The 13,184-nt window shown below is 41.0% G+C and overlaps 1 protein-coding gene across 2 annotated transcripts; it reads right to left on the bottom strand.

The window, feature by feature from the left end:
• Positions 1–6,875: 6,875 nt before the first annotated feature.
• LOC113641161 (UDP-glucuronosyltransferase 2C1-like) lies at positions 6,876–11,196 on the bottom strand. Of its 2 annotated transcripts, none has more exons than XM_047809265.1 (6): positions 10,431–11,196; positions 10,085–10,233; positions 9,859–9,990; positions 7,880–7,967; positions 7,583–7,802; positions 6,876–7,355 (listed from the first exon to the last, which is right to left on the bottom strand). In XM_047809265.1, the coding sequence occupies exons 1-6, from the start codon at positions 11,152–11,154 to the stop codon at positions 7,073–7,075; spliced, it is 1,596 nt and encodes a 531-aa protein (XP_047665221.1). In that variant the 5' UTR covers positions 11,155–11,196; the 3' UTR covers positions 6,876–7,072. The 2 variants fall into 2 exon arrangements, with proteins under 2 accessions (XP_047665221.1, XP_047665222.1); XM_047809266.1 differs by having other exon boundaries at positions 10,384–10,526.
• Between the last annotated feature and the right edge of the window lie 1,988 nt (positions 11,197–13,184).

Here is a 13,184-nt window from a genome sequence, read left to right as displayed (position 1 = left end):
GGCAGCACCCAACATCCCGGCCCCAATGACCCGAACAGGTCATTCAAACAAAGGAAGGGTGATGTCTCCATTAAGCTATTTCAACTGAGAAAGTCAACTAAGACTGGCTTCCAGGAGGCAGATTTTGTCAGCCGGACGGTTGAAGACACCTGCCTGTGTTTTCACTTCCACAGTACGCACAAGTCCATCTGCACCTGGATATACTTGAGTAATCAGACCTAATGGCCAGTGATTGCGTGGTGTGTTTTCTTGCAGAATAAGCACAAGATCTCCTATTTGAAGATTCCGCTTTGGTTGTAGCCATTTTTGACGCTGCTGCAATGCAGGTAAATACTCCTTGAGCCATCTGCACCAGAAGACATCTGCCAGATATTGCACCTGGCGCCATCTACGTTTGTAGACGTCTTGTTTTATGAAGGCTCCTGGAGGTAGAATTGGACCAGAACGGAGTAACAACAGATGATTTGGTGTGAGTGGTAGAGGATCTGTTGGGTCGTCTGAGAGTTTAGTGATTGGTCTACCATTGACAATAGACTCAACACAGCAAAACAGTGTTGTCAACCCCTCATCATCTGGTGCCTGCTGTGCTAGGACAATGCTTAGAATGGAACGGACGGTGCGAATTTGTCGCTCCCAAACACCACCCATGTGGGAGGCGGCAGGTGGATTAAAGATCCATTTTACATTCTTCTGTAGCAGATAATCAGAAATCCTTTGTTGATTCCATTCACTAATGGCTTTCCGCAACTCTCGTAATCCACCGACAAAATTAGTCCCGTTATCCGAGCGCATTTCTGTGGGTGGGCCTCTCCTAGCGATAAATCGCTGTAAAGCATTGATGAATGAGTCAGTATCGAGAGTGTGCGCAACTTCCAAGTGGATGGCTCTCGTAGTGAGACATGTAAACAAACATCCATACCTCTTGAGTTCACTGCGAGCCTTCTTAATCAAGAATGGCCCAAAGTAGTCTACGCCCACACGAGTGAATGGAGGCTCACCTGGTGTTACTCTAGAGTCGGGCAAGTCTGCCATTTGCTGGATTTGTGGCTTGGCTCTTAACTTGCGACACTGTAGACATGACTTGAGAGTTCGATTGATGACAGCACGTCCCTTTATTATCCAGAAACGTTGCCGAATTTCCGCAAGTACCCGCTCTGGACCTGCATGACCCAAGCGAAGATGGTAATGACTGATAATCAGCTGGGTGATGTGATGATTGTTAGGTAGGATCACTGGATGTTTAGCCTCAAAAGGAATTGGGGCATGTGTTAGTCTCCCTCCCACACGAAGGAGTTGGTTATTCTCATCCTTAAAGGGTTTAAGCTTGAGAAGGGAACTGGTTTTGACTTGAGAAGATCTAAAAGATGCAGTTTGTATCTGGTTGAGAATGGCTAACTCTGCTTGTTGGAGCTCACAAACAGTGATGGGGTCAGAAAGATGCACTCTTGTTTTCTTGCGTAACAAAGCCTTGACACGCAACAGGATAGCAGTAGCCCTTTTTAATCGATGCCAACTGGAGTATCGCTCCAGTAGTCTGTCTATTGCATTTTTCATCACTTGGTTTGGTTTTACGTTAGCTGCATAGATTTCTTTGGCTCCTTTGACCTCTGCTTCCTCCGGCAAATCATTTATGATCGGTTGAGCAGGCCAGTATTCCTCCTCAAGTTGTAGAAAGCGCGGACCAGATACCCACTGTTCACTCGACAAAATCTCTCCCATATTCATTCCTCGAGAGACATCATCCGCAGGGTTAGAAGCAGAATCAATGTGTCTCCACTGGCATGGTTCTGAACTCTCATGTATTTTTGAAATGCGGTTTGCGACGAAGGTCTTAAAACGACAATGCTTGTTGTTGATGTATTGAAGTACGATAGTACTGTCTGTCCAAAAGAAAGTCCTTTCAATTGGAATTTCCAAGTGGCGCTTGATATGCTGATCCAGCTCTGTAGCAACTACCGCTGCTAGTAGCTCCAATCGTGGTATACTAACTGGCTTGATTGGTGCAAGTCTGGCCTTTGACATCACCAGCCTGCAAGTGCCACCAATCCTGATGTATGAAACAGCACCATAAGCCAGTTCTGAAGCATCGGAAAAGTGATGGAGCTGGGTAGCTAACAAGCAACTAGTGGATGTTGGTCTGAGACATCTTGGAATTGTCAGTGCTGACAACAGAGGCAAGTCGTTTAACCATCTGCGCCACTGTGCAGCCATGTCCAGCGGTAACTCCTCATCCCAGTCGACTTTCATGCGGCACAACTCTTGAAAGATCGCCTTTGCTTTGAGTACAAAGGGGCTTGCAAATCCTAAAGGATCATAGATAGAACTGGTAGTGCTCAATACTCCTCTTTTTGTTACAGGTTTGTCCACTGCCTTGATGTCAAAAGTGAAGCAATCTCTTTGCACATCCCAAAGAACGCCCAGTGTTCGTTCAAATGGCAAATCCTCTTGGTCTAGGTTTACCTCATGCAGTGATTTTGCCCAGTCCTCGGCTGGTATTGATTTCATCACTTCCTTGGAATTGTTTAACCACTTGGTTAATCTAAAGCCTCCACAGGCGAGCATTTCCCGGAGTTCGGAAGCAAGTTTGATGGATACCGACTTAAGACAATCATCGACGTAGAAGTTTCGCCTCACCGTTTCCACAGTGACATCAGAGAAGTTTCCAGAGTTGTCTTCAGCCACTCGTTGCAAAGCAAAATTTGCAGCACTGGGACTCCAGACACCTCCAAAAAGGTGTGCAGTCATACGATAATGTTTAGGTGGTTTGTCTGGGTCGTCATATTCCCACCACAAAAAGCGAAGCACATCTCTTTCAGCTGGTGGTACTCGGACTTGATAATACATGCTCTCGATGTCTGCATTCAGAGCAACTGGTTCTTGCCTGAACTTGAGAAGAACTCCAAGTAGCTTGTTGGTAAGGTCTGGGCCTTGGTGAACATGATCATTTAATGAAGTACCTTGGTACCGTGCTGCACAATCAAAGACAATACGAACCTTCTCGGGCTTGCGTGGATGTAGCACTGGGTGATGTGGCAGATACCACACACAACCCTCTTCTTTGTCGAGGTCAATGACCTCTTCTGCGTATCCTTTCAGCAAAGAGTCTCTGATACCTTCTGTATATTTCTGACGCAAAGTTGGGTCTTTCTTTAACCTCTTTCCTAAAAGGTCTAATCGATGTTTGGCCATTGTGTAGTTATTAGACAGTCGTGGTGGATGTTCTTTGAAAGGGATTGGGAGTGTGTAGTGACCATTTTCTTTGACTGATAGCTTGTTCCATAAATCCACAACTTGCTCATCAACTACTGACAATGAGTCAGTGTTAACATGCACTGGATCATCCAGTTTCCAAAACCTTTCAACAGCCTGTTGTAGAGAGTGGTCAGCTTGAATGAAATTGGCAGAAATTGATGTTGGACCATCAGCTACTGGTCCATGGAGTGTCCACCCCAGGCCAGTCAAAATTGCATAAGGCTCGCCTGACTCACCACAGCGTGTGTCACAAGGAGCAAGTATGTCTGGTTGATCTAGACCTATCAACAGGTGAACTTCATCAACTAAATCAACATCAGGTAAACTAATTTCATCTGCAATTTCCCTCAGATGTGGCCACTGCAACACCTCATGCTGTGTGACTAGGTTCTCTAGACTTATATTCAGGTGATCCCGACAGAGTACTCCCTTCATGAGGTAAGAGTTTCTTTGTTGAGCATCTTCAACTTGTAGATCCACTGCTAGCGTGACTACATTGAGATTTTTGGTTTCCATGGTGTTCAGTTTAATGTTCATTTTGCGTGACTCTAGCTTAAGAGCATGAACTAGCTTCTTAGAAATAAAGGTTCCATTAGAGCCACTGTCAAGCAAAGCAAAGACGTTCATAGAGAAACGGTTATGTTTGTCTGAAACCACTACTGGCAAGATGGGAAGTGCAATCTTCTTTCGACTGACTTCAATTAACTTTCTGGTAGCATGTGCTTGAATGGAGTGTGGCGGGTCAGCAGCTGGCTCATCTACAGAAGCTTGATTAGTAGATTGGCTTTTGTCATTTTTAGAGGCCACAATAGCAGAATGCAGCCAACTGTTGTGTTTTTTTCCACATCCAGGCACTTTACATACCCAGCTGCGAGTACAGACTGTGCTGCGATGACCTTTCATGAAACAGTTCAGACAGAGTTGGTTTTGTTGAACAAAGGCTAAACGCTCTTGAACAGACAGAGCTCTAAAGGCTTGACATTGGTTCAGAAAGTGTCCCTCAGAGCATTTTGGACACTTAAATCTTAATGTTGTCTTTGGTGTAGACGACATTGTGGATTCATTTGTAACAGACAATGTTGCGAATGTCTGCCTTTTATTATTGACACTTGACTTAGTACTTGATTTAAAACTTGTTGGAGAGTTTCGAATGGCAGGACTAAGAAGATTCCTGAAGATAGGATCTGCTCTCTTAGCAGCTTCCGATTCAACAAGACTGACTATGTCATCCAACTTTGGCAAACGGCCAGACTTGATGATCTCATAGTTTATTGTGAGCCATCTTTTCTTTAAGTCTTCAGGTAGCTTTTCTACAATCTGCAGCAAAGTGCGTCCACTATTCAGCTCTTCCTCACACTTCATTGCCTTTAAAGTGTCTCTGCAACTGCACAGAACATCAGCGAAGCTTTGCAACTGCTTGCTGTCTTTAATGTCTTTGTAATTAAGCACCTTGTCAACCCATGCTTGTGATATTGCATATGGATTGCCAAACCGTCTTTCCAGAATAGCCATAGCTTCTGCATAGCCCAGGACTGATGTTAAATAGCCCTTAGAAGCATCAAGGTCATCATCATCCTCTAATGTTTGTTGGTATGTGTTGTGAATCTCATGAAACCGTATTACAGCTTCATCCAAAGCAGCAAGTTTACTTTCCACCTCTTTGGGCTGGTTACAGTTCATAAAAGTTGTGATCTGTGTCATCAAGCGTGTCACTGCAGCCTTTGCAACTCCACGTTGACGCTTGAGACACGTTTGTTGTTGCTCAGGTGTTGTAATTGTTTCTGAATCTTCCTCCATGTTGTCATTAATCTTCGTAATTCCTCGTGTTTGACTTTAATGTTACCCACAAAATGATAACATTAAGCTGGATATTGTTTGTTGTGTTTTCAATTTATACAATTTATAATTTTTTTTATTTGCAAATCCCATTTTATTTATTTGTGAATTTCATTTCTTTTTGTGAAATTTGTAAAAATATTTGTGAAACTCTTTATATTTATTTGTGGATCATAGTGTATTTATTCAGAATAACGAAACAATTCTGACCCCATATATTTGTGCTTTTGACACCATCGGAAGCTGCAGATGAACTCGACTCATCCATTTCTCCGACCTCATTGCCGCAAATGAATGAGGAGGTGGTAGCTGTGTCCTGGAGAGCTAAAGTGGTTTTCTTTTGTCCTTTCGGAACAAGCAATCTGTACATGTTGTATTTTATTAGGCTATATATAGTGTGTTAATCAAGTTCACTAACAGTTCTAATAAAGTTACTGTGACTGTCGTTTATTGTTTTATAAGCACGTCCGTTTACCTCAAAGGTTGCGTGAATGTGAATGAATGAGCTAAGTCTGTCTGTCTGTCTGTCTGTCTAGGTGGGGAAAAAAGGGAGTTGGGCAGAAATTAGAAAATAACGTATCTCGAGCTGAATTGAATATCGCACCAATTTTGTGATTGGCTGTTATGTGGTGTGGGGCCAGGGTGGGCCAAGCCTCTGATTGGATGGGCCAGGCCCACTCTGGCCCCCCCGTGGAGCCGGGCCTGATTTCACCTTCAATGGAATTCTATTGCAATAATTGAACGGATCTCTCGCAGAATGATATGAAAGACGTGAATTAAAATAACAAAATCCGTTGCCATTCACTGCGGTTATTATATAGCCAAATTATATAGATTTAACAGACCTCGGAAGGCCCATTCATGTGAATGAAACTTTATGCAGCAGCACTCTGAAGAAAATGCAGGCATCGCCCTTTTTGTCATCTACAAACATTTGGCCACTAGCCAATGGTGTAATGGTTTAAAAGTAACAATGTCAGAAGACAATTGCCACGAATACATTTTATTACGTTTCAAAATGCTTGATGGTTTACTTGAATTGTTAAATTACCATCCAGATACATCCATGGCTAAACGAGCTGGTTGTGGTTCTTCTGGTGCTTCTGTCTCCTCTTTAGATTCAGGGTCATATATATATGGCAATATACCTGAAGAAGCCATTCTGCCGCAATTCTTGGTGATTGTAAACAAAGTTCCTCTAGCCTAGGTTAAGCAAGGCATTTTTTCCACAAAAAATGTTAAGAGTCCATGGTAAACTCCAGACATTACCACAAAAGTAATGAATTATGTGTGGCAGAGCATCTTTAATGCTCAGTTGTATAAAAAAATGAAATAACATAAGATGCTCTAGATAAGGGTGTGTGCTAAATCCTGGAATTGTAAATGGTAGCAAAAAATGTGAGACTTAACTGTTTTCTGCACCACTGTATAATCTCTGACTCCATCTTTCTAATATGTTGTTATAGACTAATAAAGGAGTTTTATTGTGCTATACAGTGTCGGGAGAGTATATAAAATGAGGAATAGATTAAGAAATCTGGTTTGGGATGTGTGAAGAAAGGTTTGAGTATGAAGAGGAGCATCTGGGATTAAGTGACAAGGTTGGAACAAAGAAGTCAAGGAAGGAAGAGAAGCTACCAAGATGGACAGTTAGGTGGAGAAAAGAAAGCATTCAATTATTTCTGTCTGAATAATTAACTAAAGAGAGAAGGCAATTTTACTATTAAGCTGAATAATCTTTATTTTTTTAATCTAAACAGCAAACCACACCATACGTACTATGCTGATACAGATTAAAAGATCTATTTAATTGCTTTATTCAAGTGAGTTGAAATCATTTCAAAGTAAACCTGATCATTATTACTTTACTGTTTTAAACAGAAAAAACTCTGGATTGTACAGTGTACATTTAACCTAGTGCTTTATTCCTAAAATATATGTCAAAACATCACAGTAATTATTAACACATTCATATACAGATGCTTCACTCTTTCTTGCTCTTTGCTGAGGTCTTTCTGCAACATTTCCGGAAGAGCAATCTGCATGTTTTCACAAAGATGAACACAACTAATGCAATTACAGAAAGTAAAAAGGCAGCAACGTCCAAGCAGTGGTACTGATACCATGTGAGGTTATGTGCTTCAACCCTCAGGTGCTTGGCCCCTTTATTGCGCATCACATACTCGATCCAGTACACGGCCTGGTCTAGCGGCTTCATCGGTTGGTCGTGGTGGATGCGGGATAGCCTCATCATGCTCTCCTTGTAGCTAAGAAAAAAAAAAAAGAAATCCAACATTTGTGTCATGTTTTGTACAGACATTTATAGAATGAAAAATGCTTGTGAAATTATTATGGTGAGATTCTTAAGCCTTGTACAAACATGGCATTAATATGCATCTTTCAGGTGAAGCATGTCACTTCTTTTTACATATGCACACTTAAAGTGGTCTTAATCTTAAAGTGCCAACAACTGAAATTTAATTCATCCACTCACAATGTATTGTTAATGACATCATCAAGAGCCTGCTTTAAGTCCTCGGTTCTCATTTTGTTGAAGTCAAGCATCACAGCAGGTCCTTTGGTTTTCATGTGATTTAGATTATCAGGCTGATCAGCAAACAGCGGCAGGCCCACCATGGGAACTCCATGATAAATAGCTTCGTATATTCCATTAGTCCCTCCATGGGTGATGAAGGCCTTGGTTTTAGGATGTCCTGTAGATACAAGTCATTGGTGATTTATTTACTTCAACAGAACGTGATGTTACAGCTTCAATGAAAATGTTCCTTACCTAGTAAATCATTCTGAGGAATCCAGTCATAGAGTCTTGTATTAGGAGCAAGAGTTTCTGGTTTCTCACCTGTGTATCGCCACAGGACCTGAAATTACACACAGGATTCAGATCTGAGGGACTTAGGAATGACCTTATACTGTTCTTCAGAGGTGGCAAAAGTACACACATCCTTTACTCAAGTAGAAGTACAGATACTCAGTTTTTAAAAGATTCCAGTAAAAGTAGAAGTAGTGACTACACTCTTTTACTCAAGTTAAAGTAAAGAAGTATGGGCTCTGACATATACTTAAGTAAAAAGTCGCCGTTATTACTACCTGTTTAGTGTCATGCTGGTAACTAGACGTCATGTTTTATATATATATATTTATTTTTTATTTATGTGTGTGTGTGTGTGTGTGTGTGTGTGTGTGTGTGTGTGTGTGTGTGTGTTTCTGTGTGTATATATAGAATTTTGGAGTGTGCTGATGGATATTTGTGTTGATCAGCCACAAGAGTGTTACGAAAGGCAGGCACTGATGTAGGTGAGGTAGGGTGGAGTCAGCGTTCACATTCATCCCAAAGGTGTTCAGTAGGGATGAGATCAGAAAACAAGCAGGAAAGGTCAGGTGACCCAATACTTTTGGAAATATAATGTATACCAAGTGTATCACTAAGGCCATATCCCAAACTGTAGGGAGATTCCAGCTCTGTCCTTGAAAACAACTCAAAATTATTGGGATGTTTTACAAATGACAAAATTAATGCTAATTAAATTAAGCACTTCGTGTTTTGTGGGTTGACACCAGGGGCGGTTCTAGGGTTTCATCTTTAGGGGGGTTTAGCCCTCAGTGAGAATTTAAAACAAGAAGAGTTCTATATTATATGTTATATGACAACTCTGGTAATAAGAATAGTGAAATTTCACTGCTTTTGGTTGCCGTCTTTGCGTCTTTCCGCCGATTAACGTTATAGATAAACGCCTCCAGCTCTGACTGCGCGTGCACGCTGCGCGTACCTGTGCTTTTCCGTTCTAATAAAGCAGACAGCTGAAGACGCACTTTTGAAAGACTACAACACACGCGTGTAAAAGCAAAGTAAAAAAAAATCGCTCTTGGATCAAACTGTTATATAATTTTCTTCCCCATCGACGACATGTCCTGCATTTTAACGTAATTTTTATTGTTTATTTATGAAAGTAAAAATTGTCCTTATAGTTTTAGAGTGGCTGAGATTACAGACAGGGGGCTGAAGCCACCCTAAAAAAGGGCTAGAACCCCCCCTGGTTGACACAATTCGCAACGCATTCGCCAGGAATCCTTTTTGACGCAGATTATTACAAACATCTCCCTCATATATGGCCATGTGTGTTCAGGAATGTCCTCGTTGTTAGTTATTTTAACATCGGTGACTCCCTCTGAATGAACATTAGCCATTCCTTTTGTAGGCGTTCTGCTCATTGTTAGCTCCGCTATCCTTAGTCTAGGTCTGATAGCCAGTAAATAATACAGTACACCAGTCACATGGGGGAAGGCCGCACGATGATAGGCTAGAAACAGCGCTCAATGAGAAGAAATAATACTAAAAGTAACGAGTCCGTTTTGAAAATGTAAGAAGTAAAAAGTACAGATATTTGTGTAAAAATGTAATGATTAAAAGTTAAAAGTTGTCCGAAAAATAAATAGTGGAGTAAAGTACTGATACCAGAAAAATTTACTTAAGTACAGTAACAAAGTATTTTTACTCCGTTACTTCCCACCTCTGCAGTTCTTTATCAACACCACATGGAAGTTCAGAGTAGTCAATCTATGAAAGCCTATGGACTTTCTTATCTTTATAAGGTGAAGAAAACCAGAGAACCCTGAGGAACCCAAGAGCTGTGATGTACCAACACTGACTGCTGCACTAAAGAGCCATCCTCAAAACATTCAGATCAAATCCTTTATATGCTAGAGTGTGGATTATTTATGTAGATGTTCATTATAAATGAAAACTCAGACCTTTTGGGGAATCTGTCCGAGCGCTGAAGCGATGGTGTCCGCTCTCTCTTTGGTGAGGTTTTTTATTATGGTTCCCAGTGAAAACACCACAATACCATCATCTCCTGAGCTCTGGACAAAGTCCTCCATGTCCTATTAAAAACAAAAGCCCAAGTCATTTTTAATGAGTCAGATTATAGAGTGCCCTAAAATAGAAAGCTGTCGGACACAAGAACAAACAGCTTACTTTTGGTAGAGGTTTTGCAGGTTTACAGTGTAATCCACCAACAAATTTAAAGTTTGGGAGGAACGGCCGTGGATATTCAAAGTCCCAGTAAGTTCGGATCAACCAGATGTCAGCTTTGCTCATGGTGTCACATAGTGTTGTGGGTTTGCCTGTGAAGTACAGGAACGCATTTACAGCAATCGTTTATCTTTAACTAAAGTGATTACAATCGAGTGTACATGTTTAAACATTTTCTGAAGATATTCATTTTTAAATACAATTTAGAACATAATCTAGAGTCTATATAATGTAGAACAAACCTGTAAAGTAGTTGAAAAAAATAAAAAGCTGCAATGTTACCTCATACCAGTTATTCTGCTGAAATATTTATCAAATTTTAACTTTTGTTGCAGTTTGAACATTGCCGTGTGTATGATGTAGTGTAGGATGTTCTCTAATCTCTCTGTAAAGTCCATATGATCAGTGAGATGCCCCTGAGCGGAAGCTGCAGGTACATAAGATGGGGGAGCAGGCATCTGTCCACAGAGTCGCTCGAGATTATACGCCAAAGAGACTCTGAGAGACATCACACTGGGCAACTCAAGAGCTTCTGCTATGAGGTAAGCACACGGCATCATGGGATCGTACAGAAGAACATCGAAGCGTGATTCCTTCAGTGAAGTCATAAGATCTCTGTTAGCAAACATTCCATCACACACAACCTGTGTATAATAAAACAACCTGGATATCAAGTTCCAAATCGAGATCATCTTTTGAAAGCTGGAAGTGTTTTCATCCATCCATACACTGATAAAGCTCTTCCAGAAGTTGTCTACCTCCTGTTGCTCCATGTCGACTTTAAAAGACATGAAGTTGAACCGTTCCTTTTGGCCATGATTCAGTGTAGGTGAGGCAGAGTGTGTGAGAACGGTCAAGCTGTGATTCCGGTCCATGAGCTCCTCAACAATTACACGCATGTTGTGCCAGTGACTGTATTCACCAGGAAGAACCAACACATTGCCACTGTGAGTCATTTCAGACAAGCTCAGCAGCAGAATTACCAAGCAGGCAGAAGATCTTCTCCAAGTCATTGTAGTAAATAAAATGTTGACTAAGTCACTTGTGACATCGGACATGTTCATATAGGGGGAGTGTTTCAACTTTCGCAACTGGTGATTGCTTCAGAAGTGTTTAATGACAGATAAATCATAGGACCTTGGACCTTACGTAAGTATGTTGGTGTAACTCTCTGTTTTTGGACTTTTTTACACACATTGTTTTTTCCCGAGGACAAGAACTAAAACTTCAGGTTTTCTAATTTTTTTATAATATTATTTTTTTCTAAATCTGTAGCCTAAATGAAATAATAATAATAATAATAATAATAATAATAATAATAATAATAATAATAATAATAATAATAATAAAAACTAGATAATTATTTACCCATGATTTCTGTGAAGAATGGATCCCATTTTGCCATCATCATGTGATTAACCACTATATCATGAAATGCAATATACAAAATATTTTTCACTCTTTGCAGGAAATCCATGTGATCTGTATAGCCTATGCCAAATGCAGGAACATAGGACGGTGGAGCCGGCAGCTGCCCACAGTGTCGCTCCATAAAATTAGCAAAAAATGGCCTCGTACTTATGACGAAGGGCAGATTGAGCTTCTGTGCAAGCAGTTCACCACATACGGTCACAGGATCTGTCAGAAGAACATCAAACTTTTCCTTTCTCCACTTCTCCAGCAGATCTTCACGTGCAAAAAGTTCCCTACACAATGCTTTATTCTGCTCCGTCATAATGTCAGTACCTTCAGTAAGCTTCAAAAAACCTTGGATCATGTTGATATTTGGTATGTCATACACGCAAGACTTTAAAATCCTGTCCTAGTTGTCCATAATGTCCTTCTTGGTGTGAGGCACCTGTATAATCTCCATGTTGTAGCTGAGAGACTGGTCTTTCAGTAGAAACGGTGTAGCACTGTGGGTAACGATGGTCACACTGTGTCCTCTTGTTATAAGCTCATCTACGATTGTTTTCATGTGAATCCAGTGACTGAATTCTGAAGGCCAGATGAGGATTTTCCCAGCTGTCATACACAGCGGTGTCTGGATCAGACCAAGCAGGAGCAGGAAGCAGAGAGCAGCTTTCCCACATGCCCTCATGATGGCAGGACGATCAGCCTTCTATCTCACATGAGAAACAAGCCAGAGCTCCTCCAAACTTCCACATGTATCCTAAAAACAAAGCAAGTATCTGATGATACAAACACACAAATCTGACTCGGAGAAACATCAGGAAGTGTTCTGCAAGTGTACAAACCAGTAAATCAAGTCTATTACCAAGCAACGTCACTGTTTTAAATTCTACTCACTTCCCACTTAGATGCGTTATATATTTCTCCCATCTACTGGTACATCTAACAAACAGCATCGATTTATTGAATGGTAAAAACACACTGCATCGTTTACATTACAGGCATTTAGCAGACACACTTATCCAGAGGGACTTACAATTTATACAATTGAGGGTTAAGGGCCTTGCTCAGGGGCCCAGCAATGGCGGACATGGGATTCAAACTCATGACCTTTTGGTCTGTAGTCCAACACCATAACTGCTAGGCTACCACATCCCTATTTATATGGCATCATATGTTCAGGAGAATATCGGACGAGTCAGGATGTAATGAAATCTCCAGAATACAACACGGAATATCCGTATTTGGTCTATAAAATGTTGTTAAAAGGCGTTCAGAGAACAGTCGACAGAATTGTTAGATGGTTTTGCTTGGCTGAAGTATCGGTTGAGGTCTTGGGCTACCAATCGGCAGGTTGTGAGTTCGATCCCAGGTCCACCAAGCTGCCACAGCTGGGCCCCTGAGCAAGGCCCTTAACCCTTAATTGCTCAGATGTATAAACTGAAATAAAAAAATGTAAGTCACTCTGTGCTGAAATGAATTTTCTTTATGTTAATTAATTTTTGTGCTTATCTCATTTTCTTTCCACATCTCTCTTTCTCTGTCGAAAGGGATGTTCTCCCCACTCTGGTCATGCTGACCTGTGATAAGGGTGTTCTTGTTTTCCTGTTTTTGTACTCTGTTTCTGCAA

Source organism: Tachysurus fulvidraco, chromosome 26, assembly GCF_022655615.1.
Source record: "Tachysurus fulvidraco isolate hzauxx_2018 chromosome 26, HZAU_PFXX_2.0, whole genome shotgun sequence".
In the NCBI taxonomy this organism is placed as follows: domain Eukaryota; kingdom Metazoa; phylum Chordata; class Actinopteri; order Siluriformes; family Bagridae; genus Tachysurus; species Tachysurus fulvidraco.
Note: the sequence above shows the minus strand (reverse complement) of the source record. Positions and strands in the feature narration are given on the sequence as shown.